The following is a 26098-nucleotide window of genomic DNA, read 5'->3' as shown; positions in this document are numbered from 1 at the left end:
CCACAGTCATTATTTGAAGGGCTTTCTTTGCCTGCCATTGCATGAATTTAGTGTGGCAAGTACAATGATACACTATGCCCAGGGAGCCGAGAAAATTTTCTCGATCGGAACGGGAATCGAACCCGCCATCTCCGGATTGGCGATCCAAACCCTTAACCACTAGGCTTGTCACAATATATCTAAAAACTGGTCGCAGTGACTTATAGGGTAATTGATCCGATCATGGAGGAGTTAAGCACTGGGTTCATGTTTAAACCACAATTGTATCGCTCCAAGAAAACTTTTTACATGGATTGAATTGAACATAATAAAATCCATCTTTAATCTACGGGAAAATAACGAAATATTGTCACTTTGATGTTGTTATGAGCATTTTATACGTTTTTATCTGAAAGAACATTGTGTTCCTAATGTTGCGGTATTTGTTCCTAATGTTGCAGTATTTGTTCCTATTGTTGCGGTATCCCAATGAAATTATATGGGATACCGCAACATTAGGAACACTACCGCAACAATAGGAACACAGCAGCAAACACATTGAGGAAAATATTTTTTAGAATAGGTTTTGGGCAAATCTTGAGCAAACAAATGGTGCAATCTCATAATTTAAGCACCATACATCTATTAAAAATACCTTTTATACATTTCAGCCGAAAAAGTGCTCAATTGTCAATACCGCAACATTAGGTACTACCACAACGATGGGAACAATTACCCTGTACCCAACAAAGAATAAAAAATAAATAAACCACTGGGGTATCTGGGGACCCCAAGATAAACATTATAAAACGTTAATTTTTGGTAAAATTTACCACTATAGGGATACAAGCATGTTTAGAAGTGAGAATGGTGTGAATCAACAAGATGAGACGCAGCCATGCTTCTTTAACACAACAAATTTCATTAAAACAGGTAAATAGACATTTTTGTTTAATTTTCGTTTTATTTTGTACAAAATAGAACGGCTTCATACTTCACCAATACAGAATCTCATATTTTCCTTCTTCTGGATATAGTTGCTACTAACAATGGTTAGGGCAGGTACCTAATTTGTTTCATCTTTAAATCATTACTCGTTAAGATGAGACGAAATACCAATTGAATGTCGTGCGTGTCAGCTGGAATGACACATAAGCTAAAATACACATTAATAAAAACTAAAAAAACAGAAGCTAATCGCAAGCCTCGTTAGATAAATGTACGAATCGTGCGATTAAAATTCATTTTGCAACTCATTGAATGAATAAACTATGAATCAGTTCAATCAAAGTTGATAAAAAATAATCAAACTCAAATTAAAACAGCTGTAGAATCTGTGCACTGCAAACTGAATCGCTTTGTCCTGTTTGTGTTATTATAAAACAATCATAAAAATAGGTTTCTGTTTAAAACATATAACATTTTTTTTGAAGACTTGCAAATGACCCCAGATAGAACACATTGGTGCAACTGTCGGTTTAGGATGCCCTATCATGATACATAGAACTCAACCCATTTTATCTTACGACATGCCAATCTGGTACCCCAGCAACGCCACGGTAATCGTATAGAACCATGACGCATTTAGGCGAGCACATTGCTCCCACATGCATCATTTCAATCGCGGGCTAAGCCTTTCAATCTGTTACATCGTCGCGCGCGATGTATTCCATCAACATCAATCAAACGAGGTTTACATGCAGTCAGTCAGTGTGCCCGCGCCCTTCGCTTTGGAAATCTACATCGATTGAACGATGTGGTTGGGTTGGGCTTGGGCACCCCCCACACACGTCGTTGTACATCATTATATTGTGATTACTCCCCCCAATCTCAATTAATCACCCTGTGCCGAAGGGATGTCATTCATTGCCGCTTGTGCTTACCAATTCTTCCGGCTGTTGTCGTAGGCCGTTTGAATGCTGCTGCTGCTGTTGCTGTTGTAATTGCTGTCGCGAATGAGGTGGGGCGGGAGCCGCCACCATAGACGGTCGCCCGTTGCTGGGTCTGTTCTGGTGTGGCACAAAGTTCGGAGGTAGAGAGTGCAGCTGCTGGCTCGGGGACCCATTGCCAATTTCGTACATCGACAGGGGCCTTGGCTTCATCGGATACGGGGAACTTCCGTTGTAGCTCCCGGCTGAAATCTCTTGAAACGACGGAGACTGCGAAAGGGGTTTGATTTCGTAATGTTGCTGGAAGCGCCCGTTTTGCCCGGGGGTTTGGCTAGGATGCGGTAAGCTGTACGAGTTGCGATAACCCGGCTGGTTCCAGTGCGGATTGTTGGGCGTCCCCGGCCCTGGCCCATTTCCGTTGTAATGGGGATGGTGATGCAGAGAGTTGGGACCAGCATGCTGCTGCATGGCAGCCACACCGATGTCCCTCCACATCTTGCGAGCACGTTCCTCGTCTCGCTTCATGCAATTTTCGTTGTATCTACTTTCGGTCGGATGAGGTTAACTTTCTACCGATGCTAATACAGTGCATCGTTTTCACCAGACACCCACAGAGCTTCTTGTATCACTTTGACATGAAAACTTTTGATTATATTTTTCTTTTGCTCTCAATCACTACACATCAAACACTCAACTCACAGAACAACTAAATGGCACTTGGATCAATTGAAACCCGATATGTTGCCCAGGTATTTTCCATTCACTTAGACCCAAACCTATCGCCGTTGTATTCGTCGTTAAATCCACTCGCCGTAATTTGAAGCACTCGCACACTACAAATGGCTCCGTTGCTCGCTGATGTTTGCTGATGCCGGGGCTCGATGAAAAGCACCTAAATTTCACGCATCGCATCACAACTTGGCACACTCTAAATGGAAGAAAAACGACAATAACAATGTTGAAAAAATAAATGTAAAACGCAGGTGGAATTTCGCTTTCGGTCGCCCATGGGTTTGCTGTTAGTTGTTGGTATGTATACAAACTTGCTGGTCTTTCTGATATCACCCAAGTGACGGCAGCGTGTACACCACACCGTAGGGTGGTATTTGTTTGCTGAGTAAGGGGAGATTCTCATTGCCGGGTTGGATTCATAGGCGGATCTGGAGAACACCTGTGGCTGACCCCCTCTTTGATTCATGCTTAAATCTAATCGGTGAAGCCTGGTTTCAACAATGAGTTCCAGGGCTACGAGTAATGATAAATCAGTTGTTTTAAGATTGAAGTAAAACTATCTAACATGTACTTAAGAATTTCTTTATGGGTGAAGCTGAACGTATAACAACATTCTCCTGAAAATTATGTGTAATGTCTCCATGAAGGACAACTCCAATAGAGTGGCAATAGCTTTCTTAGCTGCGTCGCTCCCAATGTTTTTGTTTTACATCTATAAACACATATTTTACGGAGCGTTGACGAGATGTTGCCGTTCCTTGGTTTAGTTCAACTGTATTCAATTACGCTGCCAGGTCAATATTTTTTATGCATCTCCAATGCCTTGCAAGTATTGATAATTATACAGCATTTTTGAACTCGGTAAGCTGGTGATCACTTTTGGTGTAGAATCATGCCCTGAGTTCGAAAACGCGAAGGAAAAAAATTACAGTAGAGCGGGAATTTTTTCGACTTTCCATACAAGGTTGATGATTTGAAATCGGTTTTTGTTCTATTTTTAAGCAAAGTCGCTCAATTCACACATCTCATTCTCCGTAATCAATGCTCCGATTGAGCTGAAATTTTTACTGTAACTCGCCTACATATGATATGTCAAATAAACGTCAAGAAAGAATTTTTAAGTTGTTTTTTTTTCTTATTGAAAAAAATACATTTCATCAAAAAATTTTGAGAATTTTGCTAAAATTTAAGAAGATCATCCTTAAAACTCGCCAGTATCTTGAATTTCATAAATCTGACGCAAAACCTGTATTCAGCTGATCGAATGGTATAGTATTCAGCTTTTTATTTATGGAAAAATATTTAAAATTGGTTGAACCAAACGCAATATATTTGAATTTTAGTAAATTACATATTTTGAAAGGATACAAAACTCGATATTGAGCTAAAACTCAAAAACTGTTTTACTTTAAATTTTTTGAAGGTCTGTTTTGAAATCAGCACAGAATTGTGCTTCAAAAATTTCGGTCGTTGACAGAAGTTCACGACTTTCGTTTTATTTTGTAAACTTGTGTAATGGCATGAAAATGTTAGAATTAGTCGATTTTATAATTTTCCTAAGATTTTTCTGAGATTTTTCTAAGAGATGGCTGTGTATGTGTAGACTAGAGTAGACTAGACTAGACAAACATATTGAGATGACATTTCTTTTTTTTTATCAAAGTATACCCCTCTTGAAACCAAGACACACCACCGTCCAAAGCAAGAAGCACTAACAAGCGGTGTCGACGAAACACCCCGCAAGCTTGTAAAGATAATTCGGAACTTGCCACCATTACCGGCCGCTGTCGCAAACGCGCACGCTAGTCAACAACACCAACAACGGTAACCTTCTTGGGTTGTGAAACCTTAATTAGTGTATTTTATCTGATTAAAACACCGTCGTCGGCGTTGTCGTCGTCCGCCCAGACACTATAGCGTGCCGCGCCGCATATCGAAGAAGGTCTGCGCGCCTTCCGGATTTTTGTAGCGCAACCAAACCTAGGTACTGTATGAAGCAGCTTGTTTGGGGTTTATGCGTTCTGTGAGTGAACTACTTAAAAATGGAAGTGATGGCTATGGCGGTGGCCGCGATACGGAGTAGTTCTGAAGTTCGTGGAGTTCCTGAAATGTCAGGCCATCGCACCCGCGCCAGTTGGTGGTTCGTGTCTGGTTCATTTATGGAATGATTGAACGAACAGCTCATGAGCGGATCGTGCTCATGCAACGAAGCAAAAGTTTTTTGACGTGATACGGATGGCCTTCAGCTTGTTTAAGTTTTTAATTCAAATTAAAATGAATCGAATTCCGATGCGAGTGGACATTGATGGACGCGGGGTTTCGAGCAGACGGATGGGTACAGCTTATACGTCAAAAATGATAATGAAATACTAAAGTTATGTAATTAGAATATATCCTTCATGCTTTTGAATGATGCATTCTGATAATATCTTAAATCAATAAACACTTGATTTATTGCTGTATTTCATCAGAAACCTCAAGCTATATGTTATATCATTTATTCACAGTACAAGGTCATTTAGCATGGCGACAAATATTGACCCACTTCATAATCCAAATCTAGTAGCAGCGTTCCCCTATATATCTCAGAGATTATAAAGAGCATTCTTTCTGTTCTCAAATTGTAGAACAAGCTTTCTCCCCAGACGCTACAACGGCACAGACAAACCCCCAATTCATTATTTTGCGTTCAAAGACATCCAGCTAATATTTAACATTCTCATGATACTGACATCAACTAAAGTCGTTGCCAAGTTTTCGGCAATCCTTTCAAGTGTAGGTATGCAGAACTTCACCAAGTACTTTTTGCTACTGCTCGGTGGTATCTACCGACCAATCTTTTGCCAAATTTAAACGAAAAATGTTTCTTTCAGCACCTCAGAATCCCCTTCTCGCCAACATTCCTCCGGCTATAAATTCTACACGTGTACTACAACGCCGGCCTTGCCTAGGAAGACGACGATAGGTACTTTATCACCCCCGAAGAAACACCGCCGGGCCGGGTCTCTGGCAGTGTGGAAACCAACGGAAAGGGTACTCTCAGTCGGTATAATAATTAAACTAAACTCTCTGTCAGTTTCAGAAACAGAAGCAGGAGTGGCAGCAGCCAGAGCCACATAGGCCGACCGTAGAGCAATCGGTACTCGGTAAATGTACAACTTCACCTAGTCTTTGAATTTCAATTCCGGATCCGTTTTCTTGGCTTTCTTGGGCGATGACGTGTTGAAGCTTGTGAACCGATGCGACGACGACGGATGTACCGAAAGGAGAATGTGCTACTGCAAAGTGAGAAGATAGAACCGGGAAATCGTCACTCTCGCTCTGCGTACTGAGTACTTGGCGGTGTTGTATGTAGTATACCCACACAGTAAAAAATACAGTAAATGTTCAGAGGTATTTTGTAGATATAGTATAAGGTACAAAATTGAAGAGTTTATTTTGTAGAAACATGTATATTCGAGAACAAATTGCGCCCGACGTGGCTTGAACCCAACGGGGAAAAAAATGTTGCCAAATTCAAGATTAAAAGTAACGAAATCATAAAATATACCGCTTCGTGATATTATGACTACGAGTCATGACATCATGCCCGAACAAAGGCCGAATAACAAAATGATAACAAGTTCTGTTACCTGGTTATCATTCATTTGACAATGAATTAACTACATCGGCTGTTTTCCTACTCTCCGCATCGACCAATGTGGCGCTAGCTTCTATGCGCGAAAAATCGCTAAAAGTAAATCGCAAAAATATTGTATGGCGAATAGCATCTAAAAGCAAATTTATCGAAGTGGCATACATTATTCGAAAAAATATTTGGTAGTGGACGTAGTGGATGTGCACAATGGTGACTACTATTAAGCCTACCAAATATTTCTTCAGTAAAAGCTTTCTATTTCAAGTAATTCAAGTTTAGATGCTTTTCACCATACAAAATAAAATTGATTTACTCCTGCTGATCAACTGTGGGTGTGCACCAAGCGGGTAGTCCATTGAGTTTGTTATCATTTAGGCTGAATTAAGAGCCAACATAACAAAAATGATAACTCAAATTTACTTCTCGAATACCAACATGATGAGAAGTTAAGTTATCAATGAGTTCAAGTTGATAACTAATTATGTTATACAATATTTTATTCAACAATCAATATGAAAAAATACAGCTGATTGATAACTGGTTTTGTTATCAATTAGTTATCATTCAAAGCTAGTTTATCGACGAAAATTGTAAAAATCTACTTTATCGACATCGTCCGCAATCTATATAAATAAAAGTGATCGGGAAGGCAAGAAAAACAAGAAAGTTTGAAATTCCATTTTGTGGGGCATGGAACCGGATGTCAAAAAACAGAGTAGGCAGGCAGTACGACGTTTGCCGAGACTGCTAGTTTCTTATAATTCACAACCCATGGTTTCAACATTGTGGGTCTCGAACCCTGATCGAGTGATTGCCGGTCGCAACCTATAGCCCCTATACCAACGGGACTCAGCGAGAGTGAGAGTAATTGGAAGCTACGCACGCTTTCGTACTACAGTCGCATTGAAGGTGGAAAGCGGAATCTATTTTTAGATTCGAGGTTCATAAGTCTCTCAGTTTTAAGAAAGCTTTGAAGTATGCGTTTGGAAATTGATAACATTGTTAACATTTAGTATTTTTATGTTACCGCGATAGATCAAAATTATCGATACCTAAATTTGTTATCATCTGGTTATCATCAATTGGAAAATATGATAACAAAATTAACAAATTGATCACACCGATAACACAGTTCATTGTCAAAGTGATATTACTTTGCAATCAGCCTTTGCTCGGGTGACGATTTAAGACATCTACGTTAATGAGTTAGCCTAAATATGTCTACTAATCCTTTTGAAAAATACAGGGGATAGACAAAATGATCGGGAAAAGCAAAATTTCCCCTTCTAAGAAAAATTTCAAATAGCTGTAACTTTTCGAAAAATGCATGCAAATTTTTACTGTAAGTTGACTAACTATTTGTGTATCAGTGGACAACATTTGGAAAAGATCGAACTATTCTGCACGAAATTATAAAAATTCTAAAGAAAATGTATAATTATCCGATAGCCAACTTTGAGCTGTTATATCTCCGGATTCAATGAACCGAATGCAATGAAATTTTTTTTTTTTTTGTCTGTATTAACGAGATTTTTAACCCTAGGCTAGTTCATCTCGGGACCCACGTTTTACTTCCCTTCCGAAGGAAGAACCCACATTTTGTGAGTATGTCGGGAGTGGGATTCGATCCCAGGTCCTCGGCGTGATAGTCAAGTGTTCTAACCACCACACGAGGTCCGCTCCACAGAATTTTATTTAACAGGGAAAAACCGGGAATACTCATGGAAAATTATCAGTCTTAATTTCAGAATAGTTTGGATGACCTAGATCACCAAGTGAATGTTCCTAAGTTATCAGAATTGCACCCCGAGGTTCTAAGAGTAGCGTAGATTATATTCCGCGAGCATTCACTACAATAAAAATATCCTAAGATTTACAGATATTGCGACCCATACTTCAAAATACATTGGGTCCATTTGTATGCCAGTGGACACCCAAATAGCAACAAATACAGATACTCGTAATATAATGAGGTGCAACAGACACAATCGTGAAAGGATTATGCCGATAGAGTGAAGAAAAACAAGAGTAGAGCCTGTAGACCTTGAAGTTCCTAATTCCAGAATAGTTTAGAAAGTCTGGTATATCCCATGAATGTACCAAAAGCATTATAGATATGCACTGAGGTTCCATCAGCACTATAGACTAGATTCCACGAAAAATTTTCACAACTAAAGCATGAGACAGTATGTAGGTATCGTAAGCCAAACTTCAAAGTGTATTGGAGGCCATTTGTTTTTCACGGAATGTCCAACTACCACAATAGCAAGTTGCTCATAGCATTGTGAGGTGTAATGGACATCAACGTGACTAAATTTCTTGGACAGAGTGAACACAAACGATGGTAGATGTTTTAGATCTTAAGAAAATGAATTCCAGAGTAGTTTGGATGACCTAGATCACCCAATTCATGTACCATGAATTTTCTAGGAGTGCTTTGAAGCTTTTTGAGTACCGTAGACAGTGTTCTGTAATCATTCATCGTGTATAAAATTTGGTTGAGAAAGTTAGATTTGTGTCACAAACTTCGGAGTACTTTGGAGGCCTTAGAATAGCTCTGGGATCAAAACTTCAATAGACTATGATGGGTAGTAATACATTGCATATCTAGGATCAGTGAAAATTATTGATGATTAGCAAAACGATGATATTTCAGCAAAAACATGTAGAATTTATGAAAAATACAAAAAAAGCCACGTATTTTCGCTTCCCCGCAAAAGGGGGGAGGGTGCAAAGGGGGGAGGTACCATGCATTTCTTAGCACAACTATTCCCCTTGACTATAACAAAAAATCCGGGGTAAAATGTTTTAAAACAAAGAAGATATTGCATTTCTGCCAAAAGTAGATCGTCCCGGGTGTTTGCGGGTTAATGAAATCGCTATAACTTTTTCTATTGTTAATAATTTAAAGTTGAGTCAAACGTTTTTCAAAGCTCATTGCATAAGTCATAAATGGACAAAATTTCATTGCATTCGGTTCATTGAATCCGGAGATATAACAGCTCAAAGTTGGCTATCGGATAATTCTACCTTTTTCTAAAATGATTATAACTTCGTGCAGAATAGCCCAATCTTTTCCAAATTTTGTCCACTGATTCGCAACTAGTTGATCAACTTACAGTAAAAAATTGAGAATATTTGATGCACTTTTCGAAAAGTTACAGCTAATTGGACATTTTTTGAAAAGTGGAAATTTCGCCTGTCCCGATCATTTTGTCTATCCCCTGTATAGTCGTAGTTGCCAAAGGCGTGATGGCAAACCTGTTCTTGTTTTCATTTCTCACACAGAGTCATGGAACCATGACACAGAGTCATAAAACCATAAAACAGAATCATGAAATCGTGCATCAAAACAAATGGATACGAGCTTTCTTTTCTTTACATGAAAGCGGCAGTTTTCGTGGTGAAAGAACAAATTATTTATTTTTAAATTTAAAAAAACTTTTTTTCTTTCATATTATTTGTGAATTTTGAACTTTTTCAACATCGTTCTCTTGTGCTTGCCAGTTATCCTCGAGTAAAACCATCAGTTTGTATCCCGGGTAGAGGTGAATGGCAAACCAAAAGCAAAAGAATAACAAATTTTATTATCATAACTTATTTTGTCATTCATGAGTTCTTCATGAAGAGCTTAAAACAACATGTGAATAGCATAATATGATATCATAACAAAATATGTCATTTGCTTGTCATTTATCAAATTTGGAAGAATAACTACTGAAAGTCTTATTTTCCTAACACATTTTGCAATTGGTGAGATATTGTTGACCTCTTACGAGTTTGATGAATCATCAGTTTGGCACTTATCAAGAACAACATAATGACAAAATTTGAATTTTGTCAGGCGAACAACTAATTTTGATATTATTCTGTCATTAATGGTATATTTTGCAATTCTGAATCTTGTTTTTTTTTGTTCTTGGTTTGCCATTGTAATGTCAAAATTTGACATTCTTCAGTTATTTCATAGAACAATGTCAGTTATTATTTTTGCCCTTTTGTCACTTATTTCAAACAAACCAATGGCAAATTTTACCATTCAGTAATTCTTTTTGAATGGTAAAACTTGCAATTGTTTTGTAATTATTTTCTGACCGGGATCCGAGAAAGAAAAATCTGTTTATTCATCATGAAAAGTAAAACATAAGGCATCCGAACCAAGATAAAACCGAAATCATAAACTACAAATAAATGATTCTCACTTAAACCAGGCTGCCATTTGCTTTGCGCCTGGAAGTTCAATTTTGTCTTGTCGTAAGAATTACATGAATTAGTTTCAAGAATAAGGTTTACGGTTTTGTAAATTCATGTCATGATTCTAGAGTACATGAATCATAATACCGTGACTCGATTTCATGAATAAGGCTTACAATGTCATGAATTTACGCCATGATTCTAAAGTACAGGCGTCATGATATCATTACTTGTCATTTTTCATCAATGAAAATAGAAACATATACATATGTCAAGTAGTTTAATGAATAAAGCTTAGGGACTGTTCATAAACCACGTAGACCAAAATTTGACAATCTCAGACCCCCCCTCTCCCTCGTAGACTTTTGTCCATACAAAAAATTTGAAATTTGTATGGACGGTAGAATTGGGCCATTTGTAATCTGTGCTGGTGGTATAGTGAGGTTGAGATTTGAAAATTCTACCCATGATAATTCCTTTAAATCTTTACAGAATTTTCCTCATTTAAATTCATTTCCAGTTTCACGCAGAGTTTTTCCTTGAAATTATCGCAGGTTTTTTTTGGGTTTCCACAACTTTCCCATGCGGAATTTCACGTAAGCTCCTTCCGAAATTTTTCACGATTCCAGGTTTTTCGAGGTTTTTCACGGGGTCTCTGCTAGAGTATGACCCCCCGGACTTTCTTCGAGAGTTCCTCGCTGGTTTCCTCCCGGAGATCTATCCAACATTTTTCCAAAGTTCTTCCAGGGATTTCTTTTAGTGGTGTTGGGATAGTTTTCCAAAAGTTTCTGTCGGGATGTTTGCAGAAGTTCTTTTCAGGAATTTCTTCTAGAAACAGTTTTCAGTTTGCTGGATTTCGTACGTAGTCATTCCCGGATTTCCTTCTAGAGGTTTTCAGAGTTCCTCCTTAAATTTCTTAATATTTCCCCCTGGGATTAGTCTCAGAACTTTTTTTTTCGAGATGCTTCGGACATTTCGAGAAAAACTTTTTGAAAAAATCCTACAAGAACTCCGGGAGCAATTTATAAATAAATCTCAAAAATGAGCTTCCAGAAACTCGGGATTTTGGGAAGAGTTCTGGGAATAATCCCGAGAAAATCAGTTAGAAAATAATCTCAGGTGAATCACTGCAAGAAATTAGATAATCAACTACAAGGAAAAGCATTGAAAAATTTCCGAAAAAAAAAACACGGTACAAACTCCGTGAGAAATACCACCAGTAGCTTCTGCAGAAATCCCAGAAGATTCTCCAAAAAGTTCATGATGAAATCTGAAATACTCTGAGAGACATCCTAGAACGAACACCGAAAAAGAATCTTCTGAGAGAAGTCCCGAGAAAAACTCCGAGAGAAATCTCAAAAGAAATCCTTCGATAACCTTTGGGAAAGAGGAGCTCTAAAAGAAAGCTATCGGAAATTTTTTGAAGAAAACGTAGGAGAAATTTTGGAAGAAATACCAGAAGGAATTCCTGCAGAAAATTAGTGCAAAGCTCCTTAAAACCTTTGGAGCTTTAGTAGAAATCCCAGGAATATCTCCGTCAAGAGGAATCCCGAGAGAAACTCTAACAGAAATTTCGCAATAACATCTGCAGGAATATCCTGTGAGTATCTCGGGATAAACCCTGATAGAAACTCACGGAAACTCTGGGAGCAATACTGAAAAACCCTCTAGAGAAATTCTGTATGAAAATATGAAGATTCTCAAGGAAGAATCCAGGACAGAAATGAAGAAATGTTCAAATCTTGAAAAAAAATGTTGTTGGGAATGCGGAAGAATCTCCAGAATGAACTCAAAAAGTATTAACAAGAAAAATGGCGTGAAAATATACGGAAGAAATCTTGTAAAAAGCCCTGAAAGGAATTTCAATAGGTATTTCCAAGGCACTTGCAGAAAGAAACTCTGATGGAATTCCTCGAAAAATCGTTGTAGCCGATTTTCTAGATGGATACACTATTAGCTACATAATCATTTTTTTATTCATACCCACGATGCAGTTAACTCTGTGGACTCTATTTTTGAGAAGATCTACAAGTAATAAAATTTGCTGCTTTTTATTCATACGACCCAATGTTTAAATTTTATTGTCGATGATAATTTTCCATGAGTATTCCCGGTTTTACCCTGTTAAATAAAATTCTGTGGAGCGGACCTGGTGTGATGGTTAGAACACTTGACTATCACGCCGAGGACCTGGGATCGAATCCCACTCCCGACAAACTCGCAAAATGTGAGTTCTTCCTTCGGAAGGGAAGTAAAGCGTGGGTCCCGAGATGAACTAGCCTAGTTTTTAGCCCTCGTTAATACAGATAAAAAAAAATAAAAAAAAATCTCTGATGATTCTAGGTTTTCCAGGTTTTTCAGGGAGTTGACACCCTGAAAGCATTTAAAGCAATTGAGTTTACCAAAAATCTGCAACGTATTCAATAGACAACTAATTTTAGAACGTCTACAGTTCTAGTAGAACTTTAATTTGAATTTTCCGAGTTTTTATAAGCATCACAAGAAATTTCATGCGACACCACATACTTTTAATATGGGTATTTCCGTCATACGTGGTGAATTTCCAGGAGCAGTATTGTTTGAATGATTCCAGACGCAATTCGAAGTAATTTTCAGGTATAATGTTTGGTAAGATTTTTAACGGATTTGTTGGGATACCATTGGAGAAACTGTTGGTATTACGAAATGTTGTTTTTCGGCTTGCAGTCTTAAATGAAAGCGTTGATTCTACCTAATATTCGTCGACGTTTACAATAGTATTCGGTCACCATCTAGACTAGATCCAAACCTAGCTACAGTGTTTCCAAAAACCCAGTACTCTACCGGCAAGTTTAACCATACGCATCCAAGACTCGCTCCGCATCACCCACATGATATGCACCATTCAATCAGCTGTAACCCTCTCGAAACTGACACATCACAACAAGATTTTCATTTTTTGACCAAAGTTGATTAGAATCGAGCCCTGAAGAAGGTTCGATATAAGGACCGAAACGTCGGCGAAGATTAGATAGAATCGACGCTTTCATTTGAAACTGCACTTTGTAGAAACTTGTGCATGAAATGTTGGAAAATTCTTGAGTTAATGTTTTATATTTTGCATAGACTTTGGTGAGACCATCCTTCGTCTTTATAAGTATATACACATTCTACAAACAAACCCTTTCAATTCTTTAAATGAGTCTACCTTAAATTCCGCAAAAAACACTCCAAGAAATATTTACGATTTTCCAGGCGCTTTTTCTAAAGTTCTGCTAGATATTGTGAATAATCGAGAAATTTCATCCGAGTTTTCGAGCCAAATTACCCGAAATATTACCAAAGGAATGTCCCCAGAAGACAACAAATTACCCCATTTTTTATCACTGTGTCCCACACTCTATTCCAACCGCCAACCGAAACACTTCAACCAACACGGACAGACGGAAAGAGCTTGCATTTGATATAAAATATGGAAATGATTGTTAAAATGTCACAAACAATGAGCTCCGGCTTGCTGCATTGCGAATGCTCTCTTCTATGGCTTGGCTAAATGTTGTTGTGACTTTATGGAATTGTGGCGCCTCCAGCCGAGAGCGAAAAGACGTTCCGGGAGGAAAACTTTCCTCGTAATGGTGTCATTTGCAAAATGTACTTGGAGGGGCATAATGGAGATTTTAGTCAATAAAGTTCTGTGATGTTTATCCAAATTTGGTTGGCCGTGAATTGCTGCCGGTTTAATTGCGTCTATGTTGATATGGAAAGCATAGCACGTGTGATTCTAGGGAGGAAGAAATTGTATTTTAGGGAAATGTCACGTCGCTTTTTGTACTACTATTGCGGCAACCTTTAGATGGAAATGTATGGTGCTTGTTTGGAATGACATTTTAGTTTTTTTTTGTGCATACATAGTTTAGAAAGGAGGGCATTGAATTAAGCATAAGGGATATCAAGTATATATGCTGTTTTGTAAAGATAAGAAATTAAAACGCTAGCTAGAATTGGAATATTAGTCCTCGGTGATTTAAATCAAGCGAATATCAAGTATAAATTTCTTTCTTTTTTTAGGATTATGTACATTATCATAATACAATTTTATCACAAAATTCCAGGTATGTTGGAATACAATACGTGATACAATTTATGAGATTATTTATACATCTATGTGAAGAATACTGGCAGAGCAATGCAAAAAGTATGAAAAATTATTTATTTAGCTTAGTATTCATTGCAATGGATGCTGTTATGGTAATGTAAAAAATCTCTATTAGATTAGTGACGCTCTGAAAGTGAAACGAATCAATTTGAAAGAATTTGTCTACAAAATACCCACTTTACTGGAAACAATCCGAAACTAAATCGTTACTTCACCTAACCAATCGTGTCTGCCATTGGAAATCGCGTCAACTATTTCGCACTAGAAACCAGAACTGTCCTTCAAAGCAACAGCTCGACTAGTCACGCGCGACCATTCGGTGCCGCGTTCTCCATTTTTTTTTCAAGGTGGTGTGCCTGACAAGAAATCACAACAAATTGCCACAAAACCAGCCAAAAACCACCATCCAAACTAGCACGTTTCAACATCTAATGACTCTTTGGCAAGCAAATTCCAACCCCTCCTCCTGCAACATCATCGACATCGACATACGTCCGTACGGTGTATGTTGGCGTTGGAGATTCATTAGATGCTTCGACATCAGCGCAGAGTACCACCGAAAGAAACGTCGGCTCGGCCACGACGACGACACGCAAATAGCGGCCAATAATTAGCAACAATTTATTTCTTATTCAACTAGCACATGTTTAAACGTTTTTCACTGAGGACGCGGAGGGTGGTGGGGAGGTGATTGCTCGCCTTCTTCACGGATGAGAAGAGGATGCGCCAAGGGGCAATGAGGGTTGCAATCCCTGACAGAGCGGATGATCATGTTCAGCTCTCCGGTGGTGCATAATGGATGGAGGAACCCCTTTGTACATGTAACTCGAGAGCATTGCGCGGTCGGTGTAAAAATAACTATGGCCTATAACGTACACATAGCAGCGATCCCTTTAAAAAGAGAATACTACATTGGAAACAAAATAAAAACTTACAGCTATGTTTCTGGACAGAATTTATCATTCCCGATCGATCCAGGAACTTTTCGAAATTGACAAATATTCTTGAATTCCTTGGGCTTAGAGAATTGCCTTACATTGGCAAGAAAAGCTCTCAGTTAATAACGAACATTCACAACACAAAGCTTCTGGAGCAAATTCTGTTCCAGATGACCATGATCATGACACCAGAAAGGAGAAGAAGAACTTTTCATGAAATTCTTCCCCACTCGGGTTCCGCTAGATGCAACGTGCTAAATGCATTGTGACGTCGCGTACATAGTGCAACAAAGTAGCGCATTTTCTTTCCTCTTCTTAGTCCCCACCGCCCACCTTTCTACCACCTGTCCAGTCCACCAATCGCACGCATTCATTATGCAACGAACACCGGCGCGGCGGTCGATCGGCGGGAGAAGGCTACACAGAAACCGTGAACTCTGGAGTCGGACGGCCACTTCAAACCAATCGATAAATCCTTTTACCAGTAGGCCAGCACAGCACAACGTAGCGGTGCAGTGGTATGGAGAGTGGGTACTCGATGCAGCAGCAGCAGCAACAGCAAAAAGTACACGCGCCATCCAAGTTGTGCGATTTGCGAGTTTGGGCAAAAGTACAACAATTTATGGCAGCATATGGGCAGGGTCCATAAGAAACGGAATACTGAATTAAAACATATTCCTCTAAAAGCATTACCGCGTTATATCGAATATTTCCAAAATTAGCTGCGATCCAGCCTCACTTAAGATGTATTCTGCAATTTTGAAAGGAAAAGCTTCTTTAAAAACTTAGTCCACATATTCTTAAGCAATTGATCCCGACGACGTTCGCCAGAGGTACAGGATAAGTGTGGAAAAAAATGACATGTGAAGATTTTATGCGTAACCCCCAATAATGACATGCAAAGTCAAACTACGCCTTCTCTTGCTTTGTGCTATGATTTCGAGATTCGTAAGACACTGACAGTAAAATAGTGAAGACTACCAGCTAAAAACCAACAAGCACATCATGATTTGTGATGTTGGATAGGATGATAAATCTAGACCAACATGTTAAAAGGCGTAATAACCACTATAAAATTCGCATACTGGTTATCGATTATAGTAAGCCTGTGGAGAACTTCGGGCTGAATAAGGATGGGATCATAACGATTCAACTCAATTCAATTCGCTTTATTATAGAGACTTTCAGTCTTGGGCTGATTCATCTCTTGGATCATAATGAAGTCATTGTTTTGATTAAATTTTTACATATATGGCTTCACATTATGCAATTTACACAACACAGTGTATTCTTTGTGTCCTCGCCTTTGGCGTTTTCTAAAAGATACCGATATAATTATATTACTGCTTGTTTAATCTTGTCAAGTAAGGGTAGTGGCGACTGTTAGGATGGCTCAGATCAATCTTCAGCAACAGCAACGAACAATCTTTGTAAACTTTGCAAAACGGTACAGCCCTTGTGGCTTTAGTCCAAGAACCTTATTTTCGTAAGGGACATATTTAGCTACGAAACCTTGTTAACCCAATGTTTGCAACTTTCAATAAAAGTGAAATGACAAACTCGCGTGTCATGCCTCGAGCCTGTGTGCTTGTCAACAACGCAATTGTTGATACACTCATCTCTAAACTAACCACCATGAATGTACACTCCCGATCAAAAGTTTTGGGTCACCCCCTCAAAAACATGTCATTTTTTTAGGCCCATATCTTCGCCAATTTGCGTCCTATTTCAAAACCCTAGGTCTCATTCAAAAGATAATAAGTCAAAGAAACTTTGAACATGATTTAAAAGAAACCTTTTCAAAAAAAATTGTATGTGAACTTAACCCAAAGTTGCCAAATTTTCTAAAAAATGAACATAAACTTACGGCAGTGTCACTGGAAATTGGGTCGACCAAATTTTAAGATGAGAGCGATAATATAACCCATTTTCTATTAGCTTTCAACTGCTTTTTACAGAACTTAGCTAAAAAATCTAGAAAAAAAAGTTATTAAGTAAATTAAGTAAGTTTGGGTCACCCCTTAAAATGATGTATCGGCCAAAAGTTTGGGGTCACTATCGTAAAACATGGAAAAGTGATTTGTTGATATCTTTGTCATCTTTCATTCAATTTAAATTCTTCTTGGCTTATTTGAAACAAAATGAATGATACTTACTGCATAGACATTGAACCACACATATGTGTTGAAATTTACATACTAAAACTTAACGTAAAGTTGCCTTATTTTTTATGTACAAAAATCGTTAAATACGTTAAGTTGAAGACATCAAACGTAAACTTAGTTAATTATCTTTGAAATGAGCCAAAAATAATTAAATTTGAGCTAAAGATGACGAAGATATCACCAAATTACTTTTCCATGTTTTACGAAAGTGACCCCAAACTTTTGGCCGATACATCATATTGAGGGGTGACCCCAAACTTTTGGTCGATGACATGAAGAGTTAATTTACTTAATAACTTTTTTTTTCTAGATTTTTTAGCTAAGTTCTGTAAAAAACAGTTGAAAGATAATAGAAAATGGGTCATATTACCGCTTTCAACTTAAAATTTGGTCGACCCAATTTCCAGCGACACTGCCGTAAGTTTATATTATTTTTTTAGAAAATTTGGCAACTTTGGGTTAAGTTTACATACATTTTTTTTGAAAAAGTTTCCTTTAAATCATGTTTAAAATTTCTTTGACTTATTATCTTTTGAATGAAACATAGAGTTTTGAAATCGGACGCAAATTGGCGGAGATATGGGCCTAAAAATGACATGTTTTTGAGGGGGTGACCCCAAACTTTTGATCGGGAGTGTATGTGCTATCACAATTGTTGTATCTGCTGGAAACCTCAATAGGAAATACGTTTTTGTTCGGTTTATTTACTGCATGATGAACCAACCCCTACGAATACTTTCAAACAAGTCATCACATACTGCACTTCAAAAGGCCTTCCGCTAATTGTTGGCAGTGATGTCAATGCTCACCATATCATCTGGCGCAGCTCAGACATTAACTTGAGAGGCTCATGGAATACTAAAGTAGTACAGAAATTGGATTACTTTACATAGGCAACAGCCCAACCTTCATGGTATGTGCTAGAGAACAAGTGTTATAGACATAACGCTTTGCTCTAGCAGATTTAGTCACGAGCTGACCAATTGGCATGCGTCAGATGAAGAATCTTTTTCTGACCATCGCTACATCTTTTTTGAACATGTGAATGTTACTTCGCAAACTTTGCGTTTCAGGAACCCCCAGTCAATCAACTGGGATCTCTGTACTGATATAGTTGCGACCAAATTTTATGGATACTCACCATCCATTGACTCCAATTGATTTAGATGATGCCGTTGATTCTTCAACGATCTTCATCATGGAAGCTTTTGAAGAAGCATGCCCTCTACGGTCTGTGAAGATCACAAGAGGAGCCCTTGGTGGAACTCTGATCTGGCGAAGCTCAGGAAACAATGTAGAAAGAGTTGGAACAGACGAAGTTCGGCTGGTTTGGAGGCTCGCAAGGCCTACAGGAAAGCTCTCCGGTCTGCTGAACGATCCGGCTAGAAAAACCTTTGTACAAATGTTTCCAGTTTGAGTGAAGTCAGTCCTTGCGAAATCTAAAGATTTCCGAGTGAACGAACTTCGTTTGCCAAATGGCGATCTGACTTCCTCTGATGAGGAAGTTCTGGAATGCTTATTCAGCACACACTTCCCTGAATGTGTGGATATTACATCTTCGGATGAACCTGATGTCTTTTCTTGTAGTTACGATTCCCTGGCTTCGGCTCAGAGTATCGTAACTATAGAATCGATTGGGTGGGCACTTAAAAGCTTTGCTCCTTTCAAATCTCCTGGGGCAGATGGGAGTTATCCTATCTTGCTTCAGAAGGGATTTGATCATTTCAAACATGTTTTGAAAATAAAAAATACTTGTTTGCAGTTTTGCTTCAGGGTATATTCCCAAATCCTGGCTGGTTATTACTGTGGAGTTTATTCAGAAAGTGGGTCGTGCGCCGTATGAAGAAGCAAAGAGTTTCAGACCTATCAGTTTGACCTCTTTTCTTCTGAAATGCTTAGAACGCATTGTGGATCATCACGTTCGTGATGTTCATCTGGCCAACGTGCCTCTTCATGTGAACCAACATGCGTAAGTCCACTGTGACTCTTTTACGCAAGGTTGTTCACGATATCGAGAAAGCATTCGCTCAAAAGCAATCTTGTTTGGGTGTTTTCTCAGATATCGAGGGTGCCTTTGACAATGTGCCTTTCGATGCCATATTGGAAGCCGCACGGAGTTATGGTATATCTCCAATGATTTCCAATTGGATTCATCAAATGCTCAAAAACCGATATCTCTTCTCGACATTGCGTCTAGCAGGGATTAGGAAATTGAGTGGTTGTGGATGCCCCCAAGGGGGAGTCTTGTCGCCGCTTTTGTGGAATCTCGTAGCAGATACGCTATTGAGGAAACTCAATAATAGCGGTTTTCCTACTTATGGTTTTGCCGACGACTACCTAGCATTGTTAGTTGGTATGTGTATCACCACCCTTTTCGACCTGATGCAAAGCGCCCTTCAGGTAGTTGAGGGTTGGTGTTGCCAATATGGCCTTTCAGTTAATCCGAGTAAAACATCTATTGTTCTTTTTACGGAAAGGCGAAACCGAAATGGCGTTCGACCTTTGCGTCTCTTTGATTCTGAAATCGATGTGACTGAACAGGTGAAGTACGTTGGAGTCATTCTTGATTCCAAGCTTTCCTGGACACCTCACATTGAGTTCAGAATCAAGAAAGCTTGTATGGCCTTCGGGCAATTCCGGCGAACTTTTGGTACCAAGTATGGGTCTTAAACCCAAGTATGCATATCAAATGGATCTACACAACTGTGGTTCGGCCAATATTGGCTTATGGATGTCTTGTGTGGTGGCGAAAGGGCGAAATGAGAACGATCCAATCAAAGTTAAGCCATCTCCAAAGGATGTGCTTAATGGCGATGTCTGGCGTTCTCTTCAACTCCCACGGCAGCGCTCGAAGTTCTCTTTGACGTTGCCCCACTACACATTCATCTCAAACAAGAAGCACTTTCTTGCACTTACCGTCTATGGGTACTCGGTTTACTAGAGGAAACTCCTGTGAACCACAGCTCAACACACACCTCGTTGTTTCCACTTTTGGTGAATTGGGACAAAGTTGTCCTTGCTCCAAGTGATCTTACAATTGCTTGTAATTTTCCATATAGGACATTTTTCACGAAATTCCCTTCCCGGGAAGAGTGGACATCTGGTTATCTGAAGAGAAGTATTTCAGACGGCATCGTATGTTACACTGATGGATCCTTCTCGAAGATCGAGCAGGTGCTGGTGTTTATTCTCGTGAGCTAAGGCTGTATCTGTCTTACTCACTTGGTAGACACTGTACCGTTTATCAGGCCGAAATCTTTGCTCTTATGTGCGGAGTGCAATCAGCACTTCAGCAGCACGTAATGGGCAAAGTAATATACTTCTGTTCAGATAGCCAGGCTGCTATTAAAGCACTTGCTTCGGCCAACTCCAGGTCGAAGATAGTTATCGCTTGTCGAACTCAAATCGAGGAGCTGAATTCAGCTAACGCTGTTCACCTTCTATGGGTGCCTGGCCATTCTTCCATCGCTGGAAATGAATTGGAGCATCACATAACTTCATTGGCCCTGAGCCAGCTATTCCGATATCGAAGTGTTGGGTAAAGCTTCAGATTCACACCTGGGCTGCTACTCAACACAGACAATACTGGAATAGTTTGGAGTTATGTCGTCAAATAAAATTGTATTGTACTGAGCCATCTCCAAGGGTGGCGAAGTATCTTACAAATCTGTCAAAGCAGAATTGCAGCATGTTGGTCAAAGCATTGACTGGCCACTGCCGACTCAGCTATCACATAACGAATATTCAGCAAGCTGATTCATTTGCATGTGATAGCTGTGAATCCGATTATGGAACTTCGTATCATTTGATATGTAACTGTCCAGTTTTTGCGCAACTGCGTTTCCGAGTATTCGGTAAACACTTATTAGGTGAAACTGACTTCAGAGACCTGAATATTCAGGATATTCTGTTGTTCTTAACCCGCTGTGGTAAAGAGCTATAGGCTCTCTTTCGCTTTATGCGTTATTACAGTGCCCTTTTCAGTGCGCTATTTGAATCCATTGTGGTACGCTTATGCGTTAGTATCCTCTTCCAGGGTACTTTTCCTATTTCCTACCTGTCCTTATCCCCATCCTTATCCTTATTTCCTTCCTTTTCCCTCAGGTAGATGATGAAATAGGCTATTATTTTGGCGATGGCACAAATGTCCCAAATGGAGGATAACGTGCCTCTGGAGCCGGCCTTCTGATACCTGAATTAGAAAACTTCAACAGAAAATCAATTCCTCTTTAAATTCCTCTAATGCATTCAATTCTTCAACAGTCGAACAAATCTTTCGCCACCTACTATAAATGAACAACCCCGGCCAATAACAGCACAAGAGGAAAGCAATAGAGTCGGAGAGCGGTCACGGAATACAAGAAATGCAAGAAAAAACAAGCCGAGCACTGCATAACAGTGAGCTCTAGAGCTATTATAGAGAGCTTCCATCACCAACCACTGCGCACCGGCCGCCTCATTGAAGCGAGAGTGTGGCGCGGCGGCGCCCATCTGGTCATAGCGCTGCGCTGCTGCTGTGTTGTGTGATGATGCACGGCAAGCACTATGGAAATGTATAGCGGTAGCAGGCACCAGCACCAGCAGCAGCAGCATGTCCAACCCAAAACAACACGAGTTCCCCACATTTCAGTTCAAGGTAAGCAACCTTGAATCATACTGGTTTATGTCGCGGGGCGGCGATGTGATGTGATGTGTGGCCTGGTCGGGGCTATCGATAAAAGACGGCTTTTTCGTCGCTCGTGGCGTTCAATCCAATAGTTTCTCCACTTGGTGTGGTGGTGGTGATGATGGTCGGTTGACGTATTGGAGCTTTCGAAAATAAAACAACCAATTCAGGTGTAAATATATAGCTTAAACAATTGGCAGAGGCTTTTCAACACATCAAACACGGGTTTATTAGGTGTGTATTGTGTCAGCAGAAATTAAATCGATGCTATGTATTTGGCTTCTTTGGCGTAGGTGTTAAATTCAGTTGAATGCTTCCTGAAAACTGATGGCACGTGTAACGCCTTAACGAAAAGGGTGGGGTCAAAGGACCACTAAGCTTCGCATTTTCAAGAGAAGGTATCTCGTTATCCACAAAACGCACGCATCTGAAAATATTTATGATGAACGAATAAATAATGAATCTGAAATTCGTACATTCGATACATGCAAGGCATCCTTTTTTGAATTTATCGAGGTATGTCCTTAGCACATTGTTTGTCAAATAAATCGATATGTCTTAAGGCCTGAAGTACACAGGGTCAACTCAAGAACTCAAGAAACAACATCAGTTTGACATTAATCAAATATAATAAATTAAAATCTTTGCATTAATGAAAATTTGGTCGAGTCAAACAAGATGTTAGAGCATTGGTTTCTTTCCGGACAGATATTTGACCCTGTTTACTAACAGTTTAACTATTCTACTCAGTAAGCAAGTTACTAGTAACGTTTTCAGGTAAATTGGTTTGATGGATCTTTAGAAGTTTAGATGTGTTCTCGAGAAAAATCCATCAGAGCGAAAGGTGTCGATTGTGATAACTATTGATTCAATATCTTTAATGCAATTGGTAGACTGGCCGTGGTTATCAAAAATGTGCTACTTATTTGATCAACATTTTCAAATGTTGATGTGAACTACGCTACTTTTAAATCGTCCACTAAATCGATAATGATATGCATCGCAAGAGGACGTTCTATCGATACCAGTATATCTGCAAAGTAGCCTCTCAGATGGGATGATATCACTAGGATTGAGTGGGAGAGGAAAACAATCGAGATCGGTGACTATCCACCTTATCCGCGATTACTAGTGCGATGGAAAATCCGAAAACATCAACGAAGAAAGAGAAAATCCAACCGAATTTGTTGTAACCTACTTTCTCCCGCTATTCGATCCGCGTAGCCGACTTGGCTGGCACCGCAGCAGCGCAGCGACTGACTAAAAGTGTAGATTACACCGCACCGTGACGTGGTAGACGTAGTAAACGTAGCGCGCGCGACTTAGAGCAGAAGACCTTGGATACCTCGTACTCGAACCGCGATAAGAAGAATCGGCGGAATTGTTTGGCAAAGACGTAGGAAAAAAAAGTCGAAAATGGAAAAATCCGCGCACGAGAGATCGTTGACTTTTGATTTCTCATCGTTTTGCGTGGCGGAAGTCGATGCGGGGGTGGAAACAAACACCACAAGCGGTCAGGTGTGTGTGGTAAAATTAGCTACGCCTAATCACCGGTGTGTTGGATATCCAGTAATAGTCTGTAATAGTCTACCAATGTTGTAAGTGATATGATTTCGACTTTTACTTTCTTTGCTTAGCGTTTTTAACATTTCAAAAAGATTCGATCGAGACTGCAAAATCATAAATTCACTTCTTGAAAGAAATTTCAATGGTCAAATCGGATAATAGGCTAATTTTGGTCCCTGGAATTCATACAGAGCCAACTAGGAAGCTGATACGCACGCACTATCCTTCAGATCCCTCAAAATGTGGATTGTCAAAATATGGAATTTAAAATTCGCTGCTCTACAATTCCTATGTCTTCTGAGTGGAATCAGTAGCCGACTGTTACCGACTGATGGTTATTGACATACAAGTCGCCTTCCTGTAACACGACTGCTGCTGTATCAAATACCAACACTCCCTATGTGGACAGCAAGCAACTAACTGACAGAAACCAGACTTTTCAGCTTGATTGGATGATTAACTTGTGTCACCCGGCAACACATGTTCTAACAACCAACCAAACCGAAGTGCAGTAAAGTCCTCTCAATTCTAAAACATAGCAGCCCCCTATTCAAAGTTTTTCAATCATCCAGCAAAAAAATGGCAAAAAACAGGTTGCAATATCGTTTACCGTGCGGCCGGTGGCAATTGAACTCTCCCACTTAAATTCCTATACACTGAAAACAGCTGTCGAGCCAGCCCTAGTGCAGGGGGGCCTTAACGAACGTTCATCTACATGTGCTCAGTTCACCTACCTATTTGGGGGAGAGCGAACATATTGAGGAATGTGAGCCAACCAGAGTGCGCGAGTCAATGCAACAACCTGTTGCTGTTTAGGTGGAGGAGAATATCGGGGGCTATGAATAAAAAATAAATTGACGTTGTTACTTTCGATATCGCTGCGGATGCCGCCGCCACCACCATACCAGCGGGCATCGATGACAACGACGACTATTGTGTATCTATTGCTCATGCATGGTGGTCTGACGGTAAACGTATTTGGAATTACACTCATTCAATCAAGCGCAAAGTTTTAGAAAAACTACAGTACCATATTTCCCATATCTCACTCCTAGGTTGCTTCACTTCTGGAGTAACTATGATTGATATGAAAATGTTTTTCAGTCTTGGCAAAATTTAAATACAGCTTGTTTGCCGTTTCGGCAAGCGTTTCGGTCACATTTGGGACCTACCTCAGGTTGCAGATTTTTTCTCCAGTGTTGTTCTGTTCAACAATGATTGTCGAACGGATTGAGTTTTCCCTCACAGCATTTAATGGTTGAAATTAGGTAACTGTGGACAAACCTCCTCCAGGAATCGCTCTGAATTTTGGCACATTGCACTTGACCGATCACCATTCTCGAATAATCGGCAGTAATTGAGTCCCTGAGGAAGGTGCCAAATGTGACCGGAACGTCGAGAAAAGTTAAATAGCTGTACTCAAGTTTTGCCAAAACCATAAAAGCCATTTTCATATCAAATGATACATTGACTTCAACAAGAATCAACTCTGGAAAGGAGAGCCATCAATAAGCGTTTGTATATTCTAAAATTGCATCTCAACGTATTGAAAGCACAAATTGAAAACATACCGAAGCACATACCTACAACCAACTTGATTTCCATTGGTGTGTGAAGTAGACGTATCCACCGACGATGAAATGAACAACCAAAGCAACATTTTCAGTAAAATGGACTAGAAGAGGTCCGTAGAACCATCATAAAACTAGAATAAAAGGTATACGGTTTCAAGACGGTTCTGAAGGCCTCTACAGGCCTCATTTGTCATCAAAATGGAATTTGGGAATGTCGACAGCACTGTTTCGGAGTGTGGACTGCAGAAAACGTTTTCTCGGCAGGTTATTCATGCAGAACTACCAATATTCGCTGGAAATCCTGAAGACTGGCCCATATTCATTAGTTGATACAAAAAACCTACTCAAGTACGTGATTTATCGAATCAGCGATGTCTTTATGAACATTCCTGTCAAGCTGTTTGTAGTAAGCTTCTACTCCCAGACTATGTAACGCAAGGTACACCATTCATTACAATATCCCCTGATTGCTGTCAATTGCTTGAAAAAAAATCACTTGTACATTGAAATACTTAATCAGAGTAATAGTGAGAATGATGAGAAGTACAAACTACGGAATTTTCACAAAATAACGAAAAATACAGGAAATTTCTATTTCCAGTTCAAAATCAACATTCATCACG

General features: G+C 39.4%; 1 protein-coding gene across 8 annotated transcripts in view; it reads right to left on the bottom strand.

Moving 5' to 3' along the window:
• The window catches only part of LOC109404231 (serine/threonine-protein kinase 24), a 261291-nt gene that overhangs the window by 71926 nt on the left and 163267 nt on the right, over positions 1 to 26098 (bottom strand). For 4 of the 8 annotated variants that reach the window (XM_062851038.1, XM_029869077.2, XM_029869079.2 and 1 more), the window contains one exon: positions 1863 to 2796. The exons of the other annotated variants lie outside the window; for them this stretch is intronic. In XM_062851038.1, coding sequence (XP_062707022.1) covers positions 1863 to 2393 — 531 coding nt within the window. In that variant the 5' untranslated portion in view covers positions 2394 to 2796. The remainder of the gene's footprint in view (positions 1 to 1862; positions 2797 to 26098) is intronic. 8 annotated transcript variants of the gene reach the window in all.

This window comes from Aedes albopictus, chromosome 2, assembly GCF_035046485.1.
Source record: "Aedes albopictus strain Foshan chromosome 2, AalbF5, whole genome shotgun sequence".
NCBI classification, from domain to species: domain Eukaryota; kingdom Metazoa; phylum Arthropoda; class Insecta; order Diptera; family Culicidae; genus Aedes; species Aedes albopictus.
The sequence above is the reverse complement of the archived record's forward strand: the minus strand, read 5'-3'. Positions and strand labels throughout refer to the sequence as shown.